The sequence below is a fragment of the Trichomonascus vanleenenianus genome, assembly GCF_965637985.1.
Source record: "Trichomonascus vanleenenianus strain CLIB 3782 genome assembly, contig: TRVA0_035S, whole genome shotgun sequence".
In the NCBI taxonomy this organism is placed as follows: domain Eukaryota; kingdom Fungi; phylum Ascomycota; class Dipodascomycetes; order Dipodascales; family Trichomonascaceae; genus Blastobotrys; species Blastobotrys vanleenenianus.
The window spans coordinates 18,874-39,855 of NW_027481852.1; the positions used below are offsets into that span (position 1 = coordinate 18,874).

General features: G+C 50.0%; 6 protein-coding genes across 6 annotated transcripts; 3 read left to right on the forward strand and 3 right to left on the reverse strand.

Annotated features, from left to right (window-relative positions):
* Positions 1-632: 632 nt before the first annotated feature.
* On the forward strand, positions 633-2,045 carry TRVA0_035S00232 (putative Xaa-Pro dipeptidase; the record flags this gene model as incomplete). Its single annotated transcript, XM_076686248.1, has 1 exon — positions 633-2,045. The coding sequence occupies one exon, from the start codon at positions 633-635 to the stop codon at positions 2,043-2,045; it is 1,413 nt and encodes a 470-aa protein (XP_076539456.1).
* Positions 2,046-2,801: 756 nt separating this feature from the next.
* Positions 2,802-4,772, reverse strand: TRVA0_035S00254 (uncharacterized protein; the record flags this gene model as incomplete). Its single annotated transcript, XM_076686249.1, has 1 exon — positions 2,802-4,772. The coding sequence occupies one exon, from the start codon at positions 4,770-4,772 to the stop codon at positions 2,802-2,804; it is 1,971 nt and encodes a 656-aa protein (XP_076539457.1).
* A 774-nt stretch (positions 4,773-5,546) lies between these two features.
* On the reverse strand, positions 5,547-6,545 carry AIM45 (Aim45p; the record flags this gene model as incomplete). Its single annotated transcript, XM_076686250.1, has 1 exon — positions 5,547-6,545. The coding sequence occupies one exon, from the start codon at positions 6,543-6,545 to the stop codon at positions 5,547-5,549; it is 999 nt and encodes a 332-aa protein (XP_076539458.1).
* Positions 6,546-8,918: 2,373 nt separating this feature from the next.
* Positions 8,919-10,052, forward strand: PSR1 (phosphatase; the record flags this gene model as incomplete). The annotated part of the gene is made up of 1 exon (XM_076686251.1): positions 8,919-10,052. One exon carries the CDS (start codon positions 8,919-8,921, stop codon positions 10,050-10,052), a length of 1,134 nt encoding a protein of 377 aa, XP_076539459.1.
* A 3,758-nt stretch (positions 10,053-13,810) lies between these two features.
* YBT1 (ATP-dependent bile acid permease) lies at positions 13,811-19,027 on the forward strand (the record flags this gene model as incomplete). Its single annotated transcript, XM_076686252.1, has 2 exons — positions 13,811-13,872; positions 13,993-19,027. 2 exons carry the CDS (start codon positions 13,811-13,813, stop codon positions 19,025-19,027), a joined length of 5,097 nt encoding a protein of 1,698 aa, XP_076539460.1.
* Positions 19,028-19,327: 300 nt separating this feature from the next.
* SOF1 (rRNA-processing protein SOF1) lies at positions 19,328-20,781 on the reverse strand (the record flags this gene model as incomplete). Its single annotated transcript, XM_076686253.1, has 2 exons — positions 19,328-20,716; positions 20,779-20,781. The coding sequence occupies 2 exons, from the start codon at positions 20,779-20,781 to the stop codon at positions 19,328-19,330; spliced, it is 1,392 nt and encodes a 463-aa protein (XP_076539461.1).
* Positions 20,782-20,982: the final 201 nt, after the last annotated feature.

Below are 20,982 nucleotides of genomic sequence, written 5' to 3' on the forward strand. Positions count from 1 at the left end.
CATGCCAATTAATTGTAATACCTACACAAATTGTTCTATATTTCTTTACACCTCTGCCAATTATTAGACAGTCTCCTCCTCTCCTTGAATGGTACCATACCACAGGGTAGTACTGTACGATCAAAATTATCACAAGTGTTACAGTTTTACTGCTTTCTCGTACTTAATTTCCACCGTCAGTGTTCTTCGAACATCTATCATGTAATAATTTATAGCAATTGAAAATACAAAATAAAGTACACTGTTGTATAGAGAAATTACGCAACAGTGTGTACATACTGGTAGCTTAGCTCTACTGCCGATATATACACCAGTACTAATCGGTACTAATCCAGGGTACCCGTTTATCAATCAGACCGAAAACAGATCAATAAGAACCGCTTATGACGGTAGCGAATTGGGCTTCATGCGGTCTACGTCAAACATCTCGCAAAAACGGGGAAACAGCTCATCGCAAAAACGGGGAATTGTGAAACCGTTTTCTGCAAAAGTTTTCCTCCCCCCAACGGCCGATGACCTCAACCTACATTCTTCGTGCCGTGTCAGAGCCCATCGCATTGCGTACTTAAAGCCCGCTTAGGCCCCAGAACACACTCTATTTCCCCATTCTATAACCCATTGAAGACCAAACTATGTCGATTTTGGAGACCAAGAAGTACCCAGCCCGGGCCCATGCCCAGAAAACCGCCAAGTTCCTCAAGCAGTTCGCTGCTGAGAGCTCTTCCGACGTGGCCGCAGACTCCGCCGCCAGCTCACTCTTCTACATTGAGTCCCCCGCGCTCGAACTGTGGCCCCACAGCGACCTGAGTGCGCCGTTCAGACAGAGCCGGTACTTCATGTATCTGACCGGTGTCGATACCATCCCGGCATGCCGTGTCACCTACGACGTGGCCAAGGATCACCTGACTTTGTATCTGCCGTCCATTGACTACGAGGACGTTATGTGGAGCGGCATGCCGGTGAGCCTGGAGGCTGCGAAGAAGAAGTACGACGTCGATGCGGTTAAGTACGCGACCGACCTCAAGCAGGACCTCTCCGGGTACGCGACGGTGCTTTCCGTCGACGCGAGCGCCGAATTCCCCCACGTAAAAGCGTCCGAGACGTTCAAAGCTGCCATTGAGGAGGCTCGAATGCTCAAGGACGAGTACGAGATCGCTCTCATGAAGCGGGCGTCTGAAATCACCGACAATAGCCACATGGCTGTCATGTCTGCGTTGCCAATTGAGCAGGAAGAAGGCCATATCCATGCCGAATTCGTGTACCACGCAATGCGACAGGGGTCCAAGTTCACTGCTTACGACCCTATCTGCTGCTCCGGTACCGATTGTGGCACGCTTCACTATGTGAAGAATGACCAGCCGCTTGACGATAAGCTGCTGGTGCTCATTGATGCTGGCGCAGAGTGGAAGGGGTACGCAGCTGACGTGACCCGAACGTTCCCTATCAGCGGCGAGTGGACCAAGGAGGCGCGACAGATCTACGAGACCGTCCAGGATATGCACAATCAGACCATGTCGAAGGTGGCCCCAGGCACCTCCTGGGACGAGCTTCACAAGCTCTCGCACAAGGTGCTGATCAAGCACTTCCTAGAGCTTGGCATCTTCAATAACGGTACTGAGGACGAGATTTTCGAGTCCCGTGTCTCCACTGCATTCTATCCGCACGGGCTGGGCCACCTGCTTGGTCTGGACACCCACGATTGCGGCGGAAAGCCAAACTACGAGGACCCGGACCCAATGCTGCGATTCCTGCGACTGCGACGGGACCTCCAGGAGTCCATGGTGGTTACCGTTGAGCCAGGTTGCTACTTCAACGAGTTCCTGCTTGAGCCAGTAGCCAAGAACCCGGCCCAGAGCAAGTTCCTTGATCATGAGGTGCTCAAGCGGTACATGCCAGTGGGCGGTGTGCGAATTGAGGACGACGTGCTTGTGACTGCCACCGGCTTCGAGAACCTTACTAAGATGACTTCGGACCCGGATGAGGTCGCCAAGATCGTCAAGGACGGCATCAACAAGGGCCGTGGCCACTTCCACGTTGTTGTTTAATGCATTATTATCTGTTCCATTGCAATAGAATTCGGCCTTTAGCTAAGCCAATATTGCCAATTGAGCTCTACGATTTGGCAAAATTGGGGGACCAGTCCCCCAAACCCCCTGTAGCTCCGCTTCGCGGAGGACTCGTTGTACCAGCAGGGTTACTGTACCGAACAGCCCTGTGTTACGGCCCGTAACAAACTCCCAGCCTGCTACCAAGACCTGTTACCAACACCCCTTAGAGAATTGTAACGTTGATTATTCGGAAGATGGTCCAATATTAGTCGAGTACAATTAATATACCATTTGTGAAGATAATTCCAGACTCTAGCCCACGAGGGTCTTCGAATAACGTGACAACTACTGTATTGTCCATTGACCGCAATTGATTGCCAATTATCCGACTGTCAAGTATCAGATGAACTTTCAGTACTGGAGCTGATGGTATTGTGTTCCAGATTTTCTCTACGGGTTCCATAGTAAATCCTTACGCAGTTCTGTAGCATATATTGTACGGTATGTAGATATCTCCCTAAGCCAGATCATTGTTTAATGGAGATTTTGCATTTCGCACCTAAATGATCAATAGGAAACAAGCCGCAAATTGTCCTTCTACGTCCGTTTATAATGTTTCAGCTAGCTGAGCTTTTAAAGACTACTTTTAATATACTTACCACCAATATCTCGGCGGAGCCGAGCTACGGGGGTTTGGGGGCTGGCCCCCAAGTAAAATGGTCGAGATTCCTTGTATTGACAATGCAGCAGGGTTCAGGAACGAGAGTCTATAGAATTTAATGCGTCCTGGATAGAGTCAAAGAATGCATTGCCATAGTTGTTGTTGGGCTGGTTGAGCACAAGCTTATTGATGCCTGACGTCTCGAACACGACGCGGACAGTCTTTTCATACGGCATCCTCGCGAACAGCACGACAATGCCGCGCTTAATATAGCCCTGGATGATTTCATCGAGGATCTGGATCGCCGAGGAGTCGCACGCCGTCATTCCCCGGAGGTCAAAGATAACGTGTCGGCTCATCTCCTCGTTCAACAGCCGTGGGAACGCTGGATGGATTCGCAAGGAGCCGTACATCTCTAGTCGTCGCAAGCGGTTGCGCAGGTCGCTCGTGTTGACAAAGTTGAGCGGCTGGGCAATTTTTACAATGAGGCTGCCCGGAACAGCCTCGAGGTCCTCTGGCAGCTCATCTGCGTCTCGGAAGACAGTAGTCCCGGGGACACGTCCGAGGATCTGGATGTTGGGCTTCGTCGCCTGGTGCAGCACCCGCACGACCGAAAACCCGACACCAGCAGCAATGCCGGTCTGGACGGACCAGAATACAGTTACAAAGAACGTCAACGCAATTGTAAACAGGTCCTCGTAGCCGCTAATCTTCCAGTAAAACGAAATGTCCGCTGGGGCCTCTTCGAGCAAAGAGATGCCCACTACGGTGATGACAGCAGACAGCATGCACTTTGGCAGATAGTAGAAGTAAGGCATAGCAAACTGGATGCATAGGACCGTTACTACTGCCAAAATGACTGACGAGAGCTGGGTCTTTGCGCCAGAGAGCGCATTGATCTTTGATCTGCCATAGCCTCCGAACGAAGTGAGCGCCGAAAACAGGCTGCCTACGAGATTGCAGGCCCCCAGGGCTACCAATTCACGGTTTGTTGACACGTTAAGGTCGAACCGGCTTCCGAGGGTCTTGGCTGCCACAGTAGATTCAAAGAAGCCCAGAATGGCCGCGAAGAACGCCGCCGAGAAATTGGCCTTGAAGTCGAGCCATTTCGCCGGGGTGAACGGGAGCTCTACGTGTACACGTTCAGGACGAATGCGCCCTACGACCTCGACGCCGGACTCGTTAAGGTTCCATACATCGCACACAACTGTCGTAGCAATGACGGCCAGCAGAATCTCTGGAACAAATATTACCCATTTCACGGTTTTCGAGTAGCGGTGCTTGATGATTCGCATGGCTATAATGAACGCAACGGCCGAGAAGGCAATGCGAGCAGTCAGGGCATGAGTCTCGCCCGTATAGTTCCACAGGAACCGCATCTTAGCAACTGTGGTAGGATGGGGCCCTGCAACCTTGTGCATGAGCTTTTCCAGCCCCAGTTCTGCCGGGAACTGGTCAATTACGACTACGAAACCGACGGCGGAGATGAACCCTCGAAGCAAACTTCTCGACAGAACCGAGTCTAGGAATCCAATGCGGCAGATGCCCGCCAGGAATAGCACTGCTCCCGAGATTCCGGAGATAAGTCCCACTACCTGGGACGGAGAGAGGGTCCATTCGCTGTCTTCATGCAAGTATGGGCCCATTGCCTGGCCTACGACCAGCGAAATGGGCGCTTCGGGTCCAACAATCATCTGTGGCACAGACCCAAGCACTGAATACATTAGCGGAGGGATCACGAGACCGTACAGACCGGTGACGGTCGGGGTCTTTGCCAAACTCGAAGCGTACGACATGGATATCGGGATCTGGAAGCTCGCCAGAGTCAGGCCGGCGCACACGTCGCCAAACAGGTACTCCAGGCGGTAATGCGGGATCCACGACATGGCCGGGATGTAGTAGGCCCAGTAGGAGTGTCCATGGGGCCTTGCGTAGCCCGACTCCGGGATCTCAATGTCTTCAGCCGCTATGCTCTGCGGCGTGTCGGGCCTGCTCACGATATTCGAGCTCTGCCGCAGGTACGGCGGGCGCGCCAGCAGCTTGGTTCGTTCGCTAGCACTCATCGCCAACCACTAATGTCCTTCAATCGATCCTTTTCTTATAGAGTGGTTTGTTAACCCCGCTGTAAGCACGTTTCAGCACGTGTGGTTACCAGTTGTGACCAAATATCCACCGCTACGGGGGGCCAGCCCCCAGACCCCCGTGGCTCTGCTGCGCGGAGTGCTGGCAGATCTCAGTACGGCGGTCACAATCTGTGCTGAAATGTGCGCATGCAACTGCACCGCCGCCTTAAAAACAGCGTGGGTAGATCTCGTCACGATTTGCAGCACGCTCTTGCCAAATTGTGCTGAGATATGCTTACAGTGTGTATATGTATCGCTGTTAACGACCATAAATCCTCCGAGCAGCGGAGCTAGAGGGGTTTGGGGGCTAGCCCCCAATTTAGTCGAAGCAGCAGAGAATGTATGTAGGGATTGGAGAGTTCAATTGAAGCAACGGAGTATGTATGAGGCGATTGACTCCGTAGGAGCGACGGAGTACGAATGAGAAGACTGGAGAGGTTTAATTGAAGCCCCAGAGTATGAATGGGAGACTGGAATACTCAATTGAAGCAGTAGAGTATAAATTAGGGGACTGGAGAGCTCAATAGAAGCAACGAACTATGAATGAAGGGATTGAAGAGCTCAATTGAAGCAGTTGGTAGATCTAAGAATCTCCGCGAAGCGGAGCTACGGGGGTTTGGGGGCTGGCCCCCAAGACTATGCGAGTCTGAATAGGATAGTTTATCAGTGAGGATCAATATATAGACATTACAAGAGGGGGAGGTGAGATGCTTTTTACTTGGAGAACTTCTCGGTGAGCTCTGGCACAGCCTTGAACAAGTCGTCAACAAGACCGATGTCGGCGACCTGGAAGATAGGTGCCTCTGGGTCCTTGTTGATGGCGACAATGGTCTTGGAGTCCTTCATGCCGGCCAAATGCTGGATGGCGCCGGAAATACCAACCGCCACATAGAGCTCTGGAGCCACGACCTTACCGGTCTGGCCGACCTGGAGAGAGTTATCGGCGAAACCAGAGTCGACAGCGGCTCGGGAAGCACCCACAGCGGCTCCCAGCGAGTCTGCGAATGGGAACATGATCTTGTCAAAGTTCGCCTTATCCTTAAGGCCTCGACCGCCAGACACCACCTTGGAAGCAGTGCCGAGATCTGGCCGCTCGGACTTGGTGAGCTCCTCGGAGATCCACTCGGAGAGGGGCTCGGCGTTAGGGTCCTCAGCAGCCTCGACTGGGGCAGCGGAGTCGCCCTTGGCGGCAGCCTCAAAAGCCGTGGGTCGCACCGTCAGCACCTTAACCGCGTCGCTGGACTTGGTCGTGGCGATAGCGTTACCGGCGTAGATGGGCCGCACGAAGGTGTCCTCGGACTCGATCTTGGTGATATCGGAGATGGGCTGGACGTCGAGAATCGCCGCAGCACGTGGCAGAACGTTCTTGCCAAAAGTCGAGCTCGGGGCGAGCACATGCGTGAAGCCGTGCTTCTTAACGTTGGCAACTAGCAGCTCGGCGAGGTTCTCGGGCAGGTTTCGGTCGTAGGCGCCGTTCTCGGCGACGAGGACCTTACCGACACCCGAGATGGCACCAATCTCCTGGGCAATGGTCTTGGCTTCAGAACCCGCGATGAGAGCAGTCACATCGCCTCCCAGCTGCTTCGCAGCCTCGAGGACGTTGTAGTTGGCCGGAGAGGCAGCCTTACCGGCATGCTCAATCACAGCGAGGGTCGACAACAGTCGCGATCGCAGGCCCGCAGCCCGGCTATACATTCTAATCGATCTGAACATGGTTAATGGGGAGTTTCGTTTCGTTTCGTGAGCCCTTCAAACGGGATGGTTTCGTTCTGGGTTCTGTGCGGTTTCGCTGCCCTTAAAGTACCCCGATTGGCCGGATTTTTCTCCTCTCCGGCCGCTCCCCGGAATTCGGTGGTCGCGCGGCTAAAAACCTGACCCGTTCCGACTGTTATGTTAACTGCGGAATATCGTTTATTGGTGCCTAATGGCTATGTTTGTTATTATCTCATGGATCAATTGATAGCTTTATTGTTTGTAGCTGAGTTTTCACTCTCTATTAATGGAGTTTAATCTTGGTTGGACCGTTGGTTACGGTATCATGGTCTATGACTACTATGGGAGTTTATTGAGTGCGGCTAGCCGTAGTCCGTCGATAGCGTAAGTATTGGTAGCACCATTATTAGTACACTTATGAGGTTATACTATGCTTTTTGAGCTAGAATTTATACTGCTGTTACCATTTACTGTGCTGGAAGTAGTATTGTTGGTTGATATCAGTGGTTTCAATACTATACTGGAAGTTCTGTATAGGGTGGTACGTAGTCGGAGATTCGACACATGTGCCTCGGTTATCGGGGGTGTAGTTTCAGCCGTGAATATCCAAAATGTAGGAATCATATTTCGGCCTACTGATTTCCTGGAATGGGATTATACTTGGGATGGAGGGTGTATATAGCAATTTTAACCTAGTGATAACTTGTAGGATAGTTGGAATGGAGATTATATGAATACTGGCAGTGGCCGACTTACTGCTAGATCCTCGAAGGAGGGAGTTATCGGCATCTAAATTAGCCAAGAAGCACGGTTTGACTAAAAATAAGGTCCAGTATACCCCTGAGAACTAGCCGGGTTGCTTCTTTTTACACCAGGGAGCATGAGAATGGCTATCGATCTCCACATGATGAGCGAGCACTGGCTAAGCATATAAGTTATCTGCTCAAGATACTTAAGGATCCAGTCCCGACTTCAGTTATCAGTCAATGGCATACTCTTTGACGAGATAAGGATGCTGGATACCCCAATTCTTCATGACACAGAAGATTTTGCAATAGACACTACTTTGAGAGCCAATTGGCACAATTAGAGACAAAGACATGGCAAAAGTTGATCGGAAAGAGATTGAAGAATGCATTAAAGAAAATCACGAGCTTTCGGATGGCATTCCTCCAGAAAATATTGCCAATATGGATGAGACTGGATTTCAAATTGGAACTGACAGAGCACAGTATGCATTCTCAGATGCCAATAGCGAGATTCCGGATACAATCACAGCAGAGCGAGCAACCTGAAATACTGAGTTAGGCCTGCAATTCCATAGATTCAGAAGATGAGTTGGAATCACAGTCACCACAGGTATCGACAGCAAGCAGTAGTATCGGTAATATGTTCTTGTTTAAAACCCACTTGTCTAAGGCGAAGGAGGACTAAACTTATTAAATAACGCTTCTAATACGGAAATGTATGACAAATGTTCAAATATGACGGGACGAGGTCCATTGATAACCCAGGAGTACCTTCCTAACGTTGTCGTCGTGATTGACTTTGCGCGATAGCATGAGTAGTAGTAGGATATGTAGGATAGGATAGTGGCGCCAGCAGTAGAATAGTTACGGGAGTATGTTCAGTAGTTGATATAACAAGATATCAGGATAGGATAGTAGTAGGATAGTAGTAGTAGTAGCTCTATCACTGCATCTGGATTGGTTCCTTACTTGGTAGAATTGATTTCCTTGTCTGATATCTACTGCACTCTTCTACCCATACTGCTAAGTGAAGGTTCATACATTATTTACCACCTTGACAGCTATTCCAATACGCCAGTGCCATATCAATTAACTGCACTTATATGCACAATTCCTCTTAGTAAAACATCCCCCAAGCCCCTACTGTGGCTCCGGAGTTCTGATTTATGACGGGGGTTTGGGGGCAGAGCCCCCAACTACGGGAGCTCGAGGGCTGGCCCTCGAATATCCAACTTCTTCCTACCGGTATTAACATTGGGACTGGTGGCTCTGCTACGTGGAGGATTCATGTAAGCTGTTGTCTGACTTAAAATGTACCTGCATATACGTGAAGAAGCGAGAAACACTGATAGACTACAATTCTCGTACCACAAAACCCTCAGCCCCTCCGCGCGGCGGAGCCCCAGGGGGTTTTGGGGGGACTGGTCCCCCAATAGGAAGAATCGGAACCCAGCACATATGCCATGATGAAACGGGGAAGGAATGTCGGCGACGGGGAGTCAAATGTCGTGTGCGCGCGCAAGCGAAGGGAAGAAAGGAGGTGGTCGCCAAACAAACCCGACCGTAGGCGACCCCCTCCTCCACGAAGCGACGAAACGAACCGCACCAGAATTGGCTGAGTAGGATGGATCGAGAGCGGGCGAAGACGCGTCGGCGAGACTATGCGGACCGGTATGGGCGTAATGACCCACCGCGGGGGTTGAAGCGAGTGCTGCTATGGCTGTGCTGCGCAGGGGAACAGCGCCCTGCGGCGACGACGACAGAGAGTCGCAAGCGGCCTCCACAGGCCACGACAGCGGCCAGACCCGCCCAGCGCGGCGAGAAGCGCATCCTCGACAAGCCGGTGCCGCCATTGCCGGCTGGGGAGCGTCCGGAGAGCGACACGACTACCAGCACGACTAATTATGTTGACGAGAAAGACACGACCAAGACTAACGACATCGCTAACGACTACCCTCAGCCCAGTGAGGAGGAGGGGACGAAGCTACAGACGACCAGCAACGACCACGAGGACTTGCGTCCGCGCGAGGATCATGAGGAGGATGAGGAGGAGGAGGAGGAGGAGAGAGATCTCGGCGCAGACAAGGTGTTACCCGTAGAGGCAGAAAGGCAGCCTGAGCACAGCGTGCAGAGTCCGCTGGGCGGCGGTGACGAGGTTGCGTTTGATAAGAGCGACCACGAGAGCATGTACGAGCCGCAGGCGTGGCTGCTGGAGCCTGTTCCGGACCCGCTGAGAGGACGCAAGTGTTTAGTGCTCGATCTCGACGAGACGCTGGTGCACTCGTCGTTTAAGTACATCCCGCAGGCGGATTTTGTAATCCCCGTGGAGATCGAGCTGCAGTATCACAATGTGTATGTCATCAAGCGGCCAGGAGTGGACGAGTTTATGAAGCGCGTTGGCGAGCTGTATGAGGTGGTGGTGTTCACGGCGTCTGTATCCAAGTATGGCGACCCATTGCTGGACCAGCTGGATATCCATAACGTTGTGCATCACCGGCTCTTCCGCGAGGCGTGTTTTAACCATCAGGGAAATTATATCAAGAACCTGGCGCAACTGGGGCGGCCGCTGGAGGATGTGATAATCATTGACAACTCTCCAGCTTCGTATATTCTGCATCCTGACCATGCCATTCCGATATCAAGCTGGTTTTCGGATGCGCACGATAATGAGCTTCTTGATATGATTCCGTTTCTGGAGGACCTGGCTGGCGAGCAAGTCGCCAACGTTTCCGAGGTGCTCAATGTTAACGTGAGTTAATTGCGAAAAAAACGGCCGTGGCCTACTATAATTTGTTGGCCAGGGCAAGAAGGCGTATAATTGACCATCGTCAAAGCCACCACGATCTTACAAATGACCCATGACCCCAACAGTCCTACTGACCGACCTTAATATGCATAATAGACCTTCTATTTCTGCCAGTAACTACTGTTACTGTGAATATACTTGTACTAATGATCACTTTGCTTTAACGTAGTGTACTTCTTTTATCTTTTAACGCTCGGCGCACTTATGTTGCAGTTATTTCAATCGAGCCAGGCACTGTAACAATTTCATTGTAACGAAAAACTCCCGACGCCGTTGCAATTTATTGTTACACTTTGTTACAACTCGCTATGAACCACCTACAATGGTAACACTGGGGGGCCAGCCCCCCAGACCCCCCGTAGCTCCGCTTCGCGGAGGGATTGTGGATGTATTACTGATCACTTCTGTTACTCTAGCATACCATTGTAACTACCAGGTCCATATTCGTCTTTTTAGCTTTCTATAACGCTAGCGTCTGTTAATTTTTAGCGTACTACTGGTAATGTTTAACTTAGTTAGCACGCCATATTATCAATAATCTACGAGCGTCTGTTGTGGGGCCATGGCCAGTAGGCAATTTATAGATATTTTTAAATTGTGCCTGTTCACATGTGATTCAATTCTGTTGACATCGTAACAACAATCCCCCCGTCGTCCTTTTTTTTGAAAGTACCGAATACCGAAATATTGACGGGATCTATAATGAATGAACCGAACTGGACTTATTATTTTAATACTTTGCAGCCCAATGTTTACAGCATCCTTAGTGAGGCATGTTACGCTGTACAGTCGAGGTTAGCCATCCGGCAACGCTTTTTGCTCTTCAATAAGTAGGCCATTGATGCTAATATGCTGGTGACATTATCGTACTTAATGTTGCAATGTCACTGTGGTTCCGGAAGCATGGGCGAACAGTAAAGTTGAACCCTAATGCCGTCTCTCCCTCTCGTCGAATATAAATAGAGGAGGAATCCCCCTTGAATTTCTCTTTCTTTCTTCGTGGCCCCTCGGGGCTACCAGTTCGACTTTACCCTATCGAAGAGCAGTTCCATAGATGTGCAAAGTACGGTAGTATCTGGAACAACCGGCCAACGTATTCTGGGCCATTGTTTAAGTGACTATGAACCAATCCTACGAGTTTATTTGAAGGACCACCGATTTGTTGAGTTTGTACAGCATCATTGAGTTTATATGAAGAAGTTCAGTTTAATGTAAGAGATCAGGTAGCCGGCAAGCTGAGTAAGGTCTTTGTTAGTAATGACATCAAACATCAGGTTTTTAATATTTGATACACTCCCTTCTCAATAGATTAATTATCTGAACGTAGTGAGCACTCGCTTGTGATCGCATTGTGTTTCAAGTTCTATTTCGCATGATGAACACGGTATTAACAAGCAATAGCGCCGCTATGAGAAAGAGAGAGAGAGAGAGAGAGAGAGGGGGTGGGAGCGTGCCTGCGGCGAAGGTAAGTTTGTAACGAGTTGTAACAAGCTGTAACAATAGGTTGTGTCGGAGTTGGAAGTTTTTCGTTACGGTGATGTTGTTACAAGCCTCGGTGCCTGGCTCGATTGAAATAGCAATTGTGTTACAGTGTACTATTGTACTACCTGTAGTACTTCTGTTACCTTTTAGTGTACTGTAATGACTCTGTTACCTTTTAACGAACTAATGATTTATATAGGAATTGCTAGTTAGGCCTGTCACGTTCTATCGTGTCAATGATTACTTCTGTTACTTTCAGCTTACTTTTGTAGACTTTTGTTATTCTAGAGCACTACTTCTGTAAATACATTTTTCTTCTCAGGATCTATTATACTTATAACCATAGTTGAAATCATTGAACTTCCCATATAATATAGATGAATCTCAGTACCGGTAATACCGGTCGCGATCTAACGGCGCGGGAATGTGATTCAAAGAATAACGTTTTGTATTGTCGATCGAATCTCTTCGGGAAGGGTCTCAAAATTCTAACCCCTGCTTGGAAATAGTTCGACTGCTAAATACGATTTGTTACTCCAGCTTACTAGTAATTACTTCTGTTACTTTCTGCCCTATTAAAGATGACTTTTTTGAAATACTACCCCGTACAGCACAGTAGTGTTACTTTTTGGTTGCGCGTTTTAGACGCGTCTGGTCGGCATCGAGATGCGCCGAAGCGGGATTTTCCAAGCCGCATAAATGGCACGGCACCATGCTTAATCTATGCTTGCTGGAGATGTGCAGCCAGGAGGGCATGGAGAAGGACGACCAAGCGGGGCAGGGATACAGTATTAAAGCATTGTACATGGTGATAAGATGCGTACGCCGCACCTCAACGCACGTAGGCTCCAACAATTTACGGACTGTTCCAATTAAATGTTGAACTGACTACTACGTATAAATACTTAATGTAATATGCAGCAGTATGTATTATGAGCTAAATGTATGGGATACGAGGTGTTTGTCCTGATCCTAGTTAGGCTATTGGAACTAATAGATATCACATACTAGGAAAGCTAAAACACGGTTCAAGCACCAATCTATTTAATTGAAGTAGATCAATTGAGTCCAGGGGCTGTAGATAGGACAAATTTTGAGTAGTTGACCAAAAAAATTAGTCAACTGCCCTGCATTATAGCCCCACGATAGCTCCTGGAATGCCATCTCCAATCACACACAGCAACATTCAACGTTGAAAAGTTTCAGCATGACCACTTGAACAATTGATCGTCAAGCATTGGAAAAGAAAGAGTCATTGAATATACAACTCAGTACCTGGTAGCACGAGGCAATTATCTTAATAAGCTGTTGAGTCTTCGACCCACAAGGGAGATCCACTAACCACGAGGTCTAGGGCGCCAGAGCGGATCAGCTCAACGCGGGATCTCCTGCAACATGCAATTAGCACAGCCGCTACCCCGTGCGATGGTGTTGAGCCGATTAATATATCGATACAATACTGTAGTCCATTCCCTTACCTTTCCATACTTCCTGTATTAAAATGCTTCCTGTATTGAAATGCCATACTGCCGATAATTAAATTGAATCTACAATAATCCTGCAACGTGTAGTTCCAATTTACGGCTCCAATATAGCAAATGAATGCCGCCCACCTGGAGCGACGGCCCCTCGCTGTGGGCACCATATCCACCGGGGTTAGGGACAAACGTCAATCATTGCACGGCTGTGCAGACACGCGGCTGAACGCCAGAGAGAAATTTCGCTTGAAGGCACGCCCCGGAGTCCGAGCGCTGTCGGCAAGAATCCCGAGTATCAGTCCCCGCAGCAGAAGATAGCCCGTATTTCAGGGGATAAGACGCTAGAAAGGCCCAGGGAAAGAAACGCTAATGAGTCGTGAGGAAAGAAGTACAACGTCGTTACCGATTTGGTGGGTTTGACGGGGGAAGGAGTGTCGACACTTGATGATCATAGTGAGTCAGCGAGCGACACACACACGGCACCAAACTACTACAGCTCGTCGAAACTGGTTGCATCGAGACCCATATGTTGGAGATTATGCATGATACCCGACTATGGCGAGCGAAGGGTATAAATGCATGGTGATTCTCCTTTCCTCTTCTCTTCACCCCCGCCTACAGGCTCTGCATTTTCCACTCTTTTTAGTCTTTTTCCACCTCGAGTATCGAGTGTGCAATTTCCCGGAAATACCGAACTGATCTCCCCCTTCTTTCCGGTTCATCTCAAAAGCTTCACTATCGAGCTTCATTATGGGTTCGTGTGGGGGCCCATATTGGGTCACTGATGATTTAACAGCATGCTTCAGGCATAGGTAAGTTCATAAGAAAAAAAAATTGTCGTCGATAATGAAACTCCGATTATGGATAGATTATGGATAATGTACTTCGATAAGTTTTAGTTAAAAATTCTGGTGCTAATTGAAGATCTATAGATACCTCCAAGAGTATTTGCTCGGGTTAACTGCCGCCGTTTCGGCGACCATAGTTACACGATCCGTGCTGAAATCAATAAAGAAACGAAAGATCGCTGCGGATCCGGCCAGACAGCCTCTCCTCGGAAGAACCGCCGAAGAAGGCGAGAGTGAAGGCGATGGCTACATGGAACAGGACAACCACCGCTATACCTATGCGACTGTGACTTACGATAGTGTTATGCAAGAGGGCCACAAGAAGCAGAATTTACCTTCGCCGGCCTCGTCGCTCATGGACGATGATAACCTGATCCCCGACGAGCGGACCGACATTATCATCACTCACGTCATCCGCCCCACCTCGGATCGAGTCAAAATCGTCCTTGAATGGATCGCTACAGCGGCCCAGCTCGTCCTTGCCATTGCAGCATTGACGGTAGACTCCATCCGCGGCGAATGGAGCGAGTCTTCCTGGACCCCCGCTATTCTGGGTGCCTTCTGGACCTACATTTTTGTCCTCTCAACCATCCGACTCTGCTATATCAACTCTCCATCCAGCTCCTTCGGCGGCCTGTGGTACCATGCGACTGCGCTCTACCCGGTCGCGTGGATCTCGGCCCTCATTTCGTTCAGATCTGCTCTCCTGCACCCGTTCTCTCCGGCCTCGCGGTCGTACTACATCGCTAACCTTGTCCTGAACATGGTGCTTGTCTACTGCGTCTACTCTTCGAAGACTGGTAACAAGCCAGCTCGATTGTACGTTTCCCCCGGTCACCAGCCTAACAACGAGCGAATTTCGAGCATCTTCTCGTTGTTCACTTTCTCCTTCATGGATCCGCTCATCTGGCAGGGATACTGGGAGCACATTACTGCCAAGGACATCTGGGACTTGAACGAAGTCGACCACGCTTTCCACGTTCTCCGACGGTTCCGAAAGGTCAAGACCACTGTAACCTTCACCTGGAAGGTCATCAACTATTTCAAGAAGCCCTTATCCGTCGGCGGTCTCTACGCGACCATTTTCGCCGTCACTATCTTTGGTCCCGCCATCTTTGTCAAGCTCATTCTCGACTACGTTGAGAACCCCTCCAAGGCTACGCCGGAAGTCGCATGGCTCTATGTCGTTGGTATTCTCGCGTTCTCGGTGGTCAAGAGTGTCACCAACGGCCAGGCCCTGTTCATTGGCCGACGAGCGTGCGTTCAGATCAAGGCTATTATCATTGGCGAGGTATACGCCAAGGCCCTGCGACGAAAGGCTGCTGCTGCCTCGGGTTCCCTGGCTCGAAAGGAGAATAAGAAGGAGGATGACGACTCTAAGAACGATGACGAGACGGATGGTGAGGAAAAGAAAGACGACTCCCAGGCAAACCTTGGAGCTATCATCAACCTTATGGCCATTGACGCGTACAAGGTCTCTGAACTCTTCCCTGGTTTGCACTACTTCGTCAGTGGTATCCTCCAGATCATCATTGCCTTCTTCCTGCTCTACGGTATTCTTGGCTGGAGTGCTTTTGTCGGCGGCTGTGGTATGATCGCCGTTATGCCCATCAACTACTGGTTCTCGCGAAAGTTTGCCTCTTTCCAGGACAGGCTTATGGCTGTTACTGACAGGCGAGTCGAAAAGACCAATGAAGTCCTCCAGGCAATTCGGATCATCAAGTACTTCGCCTGGGAGCAAAAGTTCGCCGACAGCGTGCTTTCTATTCGAGAAGAGGAATTGGCCGTCCTCCGAGCCCGGTACATGTTCTGGGCCGCTGGTGCCGCGCTTTTCTTTGGCGCCCCTGTCGTCATTACCTGCCTCTCCTTCTGTTCGTACACGATGATACAGGGCGAGGTTCTCACCGCCCCAGTTGCTTTCACCTCCCTCGCGCTGTTCAACATTATGCGTGGCCCAATGGACCAGCTTGCGTTCCTCCTTTCTGGCGTGCTCCAGGCTAAGGTGTCCCTCGACCGAGTCATCCAGTTCCTCTCTGAAGGCGAAACCGACAAGTACAACCAGCTTAGCTCCTCTACTCCACGGGGTCCTAATTCTCCAAAAATTGGCTTCGAAAACGCCAGCTTCTCTTGGTTGTCTGCTTCCCACGCCCAGCGTGATTCCGAAAGCTTCAACTTCCGGCTCAGAGACCTCAATGCCGACTTCCCAGTAGGAAAGATGTCTGTTATCGTTGGCCCAACTGGCTCCGGTAAGACTTCGCTGCTCATGGCCCTGCTTGGAGAGATGGATCGAGAATCGGGCAATGTTTTCTTGCCAGGTGCCGGCAGCCGTGAGGATTTCAAGCCTGATCCTGCTACCGGTCTTTGCGACACCGTTGCGTACTGTGCCCAGCAAGCGTGGCTACTCAATGACACCCTGCGAAACAATATTCTGTTTTCCAGCGATTACGACGAGGCCCGATACAATGCTGTTATTGACGCTTGCAACCTGCGACGAGATCTCGAGATCCTTGATGCCGGAGACCAGACCGAGGTTGGCGAAAAGGGTGTGACCCTTTCCGGTGGCCAGAAGCAGCGTATCTCTCTTGCCCGGGCTGTTTACTCGCGAGCCAAGCACCTTATCCTTGACGACTGTCTTAGCGCCGTTGACTCCCACACCGCTCTGTCTATCTATGAAAATTGTCTTGCCGGTCCTATCCTCGAGAACCGAACTGTCATTCTTGTCTCGCACAATGTCGCCCTCACCATCACCCAGGCTGATAAAATATTCGTCATGGAGAACGGTCGAATCAAGGCCCAGGGCTCTCCAGCTGAAGTCGTTGCTACTGGCGCTCTTGGCGACGACGAACTGGTCAAGCAGGGTGCATCTGCTTCGCAGACTGCTTCCCAGGGTGTTTCGCGAAGCAGCTCTGCTGTCAACCTCAGTGAAAACCACAAAGATACAAGCCTTGGTAAGAAGCTATTCGATAAGAAGCTTGCTGATGCGCTTGAGGGTGAAGCAATTGAGAACTCTAAGCGGGTTGGCTCCTCGTCTTCGTCTTCTGATGATGAACAAAAACCGGCGGAACAGGGTGATCGGGCCAAGTCCGATGGTAAGCTGATTCAGGAAGAAGCGCTAGCTCGAGGTTTTGTTGATCGAAAGATTTATGCCCAGTATCTCCTTGCCATGGGCAAGTATGGGTTTTGGTTTACCTTGCTTAGTTTCTTCGTCATGCAGCAGGTTTCCAACGTTGGCCAATCGTGGTGGATTCGAGAGTGGACTGTCAAGGGTATGATTGAGAAGACCGTCGCTTCGGATCTCTTCACGGTCTCTACCGCCTCCTCACACCATGCCGAGACTTACCTTAGCACTGCAACTGGCTTCCTCACCACGGCCTGGCAAGAGTACACTTATAAGCCTAGCCTTACTGCTGCCGCAACCGCCGATGCTCCTGGCGCTCCAGCTCATCCACCTATGTACTACCTGATTGTCTACTTCTCCATCGGTCTAGGTAACGTATGTGCCGCGACTCTCAAGGAGTTTACCGTCTTTTTCGGTGGCCTGCATGCCTCTCGAGTTCTCTTCAACCGACTTCTCTCCTCGGTACTCGGAGCCAAGACTCGATTCTTCGACTCTACTCCAGTTGGCCGAATTATGAATCGGTTCTCCAAGGATATCGAGGGCATTGACCAGGACCTGAGTCCAGTTGCTAGCGATATGGCCCATTGCATGGTTACCGTGCTCACGACCGCCGCCCTCATTGCATACATCACTCCTGGTTTCCTCATCATGGGCGTAGTGATCCTCATTCTTTACTACGTTGTGTCCGATCTCTATCTGACCTCTTCGCGTGAGCTAAAGCGACTGGATTCTGTGTCTCGATCACCCATCTTCCAGCACTTTGGTGAGACGCTTGTTGGTGTTTCGACCATTCGTGCATATGGCGATCAGCGACGGTTTGTCAGGGATAATATGCGAAAGATTGACGATAACCACCGACCGTATGTCTACATGTGGAACTGCAACCGATGGCTCTACTTCCGAGTAGATACTATTGGTGCACTGGTTGCTTCTGGTGCTGCCGCGTTCATCATGCTTAACCTCAACAACCTTGATTCGGGTCTCGCTGGTCTTTCGCTCTCTTATGCTCTAATGTTCAACGAAGTTGTTTTGTGGGCAGTGCGACTTTACGCCGAGCTGGAGATGAACATGAACTCTGTTGAGCGTGTTCAGGAGTACTTGGACCTTGATAGCGAAGCCCCAGCTGTCATCGAGGACAGTCGACCTCCTGCAAACTGGCCATCAAAGGGTGAGATTGTGTTTGAGAATCTCTCCCTGCGATACGCACCGGAATTGCCGTTGGTTATCAAGAACGCCAACTTTACTGTGCCTTCCTTCAACAAGGTCGGTGTTGTTGGACGAACTGGTGCTGGCAAGTCTACTATTATTACTGCTCTTTTCCGATTCCTTGAGGCGGATAACGGTCGGGTTATTATTGATGGTCTGGATATCTCTACTATTGGTCTGAGGGACTTGCGAGAGGGACTTGCTATTATTCCGCAGGATCCAACTCTGTTCGTGGGAACTATCAGATCTAACTTGGATCCCTTCGGTCTCTATACCGACGAGGCTATCTTTAGGGCCCTTCGACGTGTCCACCTTATCCAGGAAATTCCATCAGCTAATGGTATTGCTAGCTCTTCTACTTCGACATCCTCGGGCGAGAATGCCAACCAGTTCCTCAATCTTGAGAACAAGGTCACTGAAGGCGGTGGTAACCTCTCTCAGGGCCAGCGACAGCTTGTGTGCCTTGCCCGAGCTCTTCTCAAGAGTCCAAAAATCCTGCTTCTTGATGAAGCCACTGCGTCTATCGATTATGATACCGACGCTAGAATTCAGTCTACCATCCGAGAAGAGTTTGTCGATACTACTATTCTCACCGTTGCACACCGACTGCGATCCATTGCGGATTATAACCTGGTTCTTGTTATGGACCGTGGTGAGGTTGTCGAGTACGACTCTCCTTACACCCTTATCCACAAGGAGGACGGCATTTTCAGGGACATGTGCCTCAAGTCTGGCGAGTTTGAGGCCCTCGAATCGATTGCTAAAAAAGCATATGACGCTAGAAAGACGCTTTAGAAAATTTGATTGTATATCGCATATATAAACTAACTATTCATGATTTGACGTTATTCCTTCTTCTGATATCATCTCAGATATCCAATTATTTTTTTCTGCTAGCTTCCAAGGCAATTGAAGCAATTGTGTTCTGGGGGGGGGGACTAGTCCACCACCCTGGGGCTCGGCTTCGCGGAGCAGGTTGAACTACGATTATCCCTCAGATTACGATCATACAATTATCCATCAAAGTTATAGAATGATGTTTTTTTTGGTAGTACTTCTATTGGAGTGTCTGTTTATTACAGTTAAATACATTCATTACTCGTCATCGCTATCGTTTTGGGCAGATTCCTTCCTCTTTCGCTTTGGAAGCTTTTCAGGAGCTTTGACAGCCGTGCCAATAACATGCTTCTCACGTTCAGAAACGTACGGAACCGATCCCTTCTTAGAGTGTCGGCGTCGGTTCTCCTCACGCTGCTTGATACTGGCAAGCTCAATCTTCTTAATTTCACCAGCGTTCTTGACAGCCTTAGGCACATGCCGGTGTCGCGAAATACGTCGAATCTCTGGCATATGCTTGTATCTCTCCTTGAGCGCAGTATCGTACTCCAGGCGCACTCGCTGTCGCGCAGACTTGATACCTGCTCTCTCGCTGGCATTGGCTCGCCACAGTCGGACGTTTCCGTCGTCAGAGCCGGAAATGACATACTTCGAGTCCATAGAGTACTTGACGCAGAATATTCGCTGCATTCGCTTGGTGTGGTAAATCTCCCGCGAATGGCCCTCTCTAGTTCGGAAGATTCGCAAAGTTCGGTCATAAGAACCGGTAATGAGTTCCTCACCAGTCGGGGAGAAATCAACGTCGAGCACGGCGGCAACGTGATCCTTGTATACATTCAAGGCCCGCTTGAGGTTTCTCATGTCGTAGAGGTAGGTATTGTGGTCTTCATTACAGGCGGCAAAGTTGAATGCCTCCATTGGGTTCCATGCAATAGCGTTAGTCTTCAGCGCTGTCAGCAATTTCTGGACAGGGCTAGTAGTTCGCAAATCGTAGAGCACAATCGACCTATCAGATCCAGCAGAGGCGATCATTGAAGTTTCCGTCTGATTAAATCGCACTGAAGTAACCGAATCAGCGCCCCACGACAGGTTGTTAATGGGCTTTGATCTATTAGAGTCCCACAACTCGACGGTCTCACCAGCAGTCACAAACTTCCCTTCCTCTCGGTGATGGTCGATGCCATTGAAAGCATGCTTGCCGAGATAGGTCTGGATTGGCTCCGACTTCTTTTCGGTGACATCCCACAGCTTGACGCTCCGATCACTGGCGCAAGAAAGCAGATTCCCACCTGGAGTCATGGTCAGGCCCCTAACAATATTCTCGTGCGCCTTTATGCTGAATACCTCCTCTCTCTGGCTCATATCCCACAACTTAATGACACCATCACCGCTTCCGGTCGCGAGCCGGCTCAGCGAGTGAAAGTTCTTCGCGATGCTGTACACGCCGTCGACATGGCCGTTACCGAGCTGTCCGATAAACGGCTGAGCAAACATCCGCTCTAACTTAGTCGCATTCAGCGCTCGGGTATACTCTCGGGCCCGCTCAAAGGGGTGCAATGCAGGATCAAGGTTCCGAGGCAGATGCTGCGACTCTGCGTTATTAGCCGGGATATATGCATCGCTCGATCTCGAGATCGTTCGAATTTTCTATAAAGCAAAGGGGTTAGTTAGTTACGCATCAGAAAATCTCTATACTTTAAGCGACTTACCATGATTTGTGCTTCTTTCCTTTCTTGATAGTGAGATCAATGAGATTTGTCGCCGATAAAAATATTTCAGTTTGGTAGTGCGCGCGCACGCGCGAAGATAACGGCGTTGGTGAGGCTTGTGGGGCTCAGGCATGCGTGCGGCTGTGACCTTTCCCGGTAAATATAAACAAACATGATATTCCACTAACTTCGTTGAATAGATGT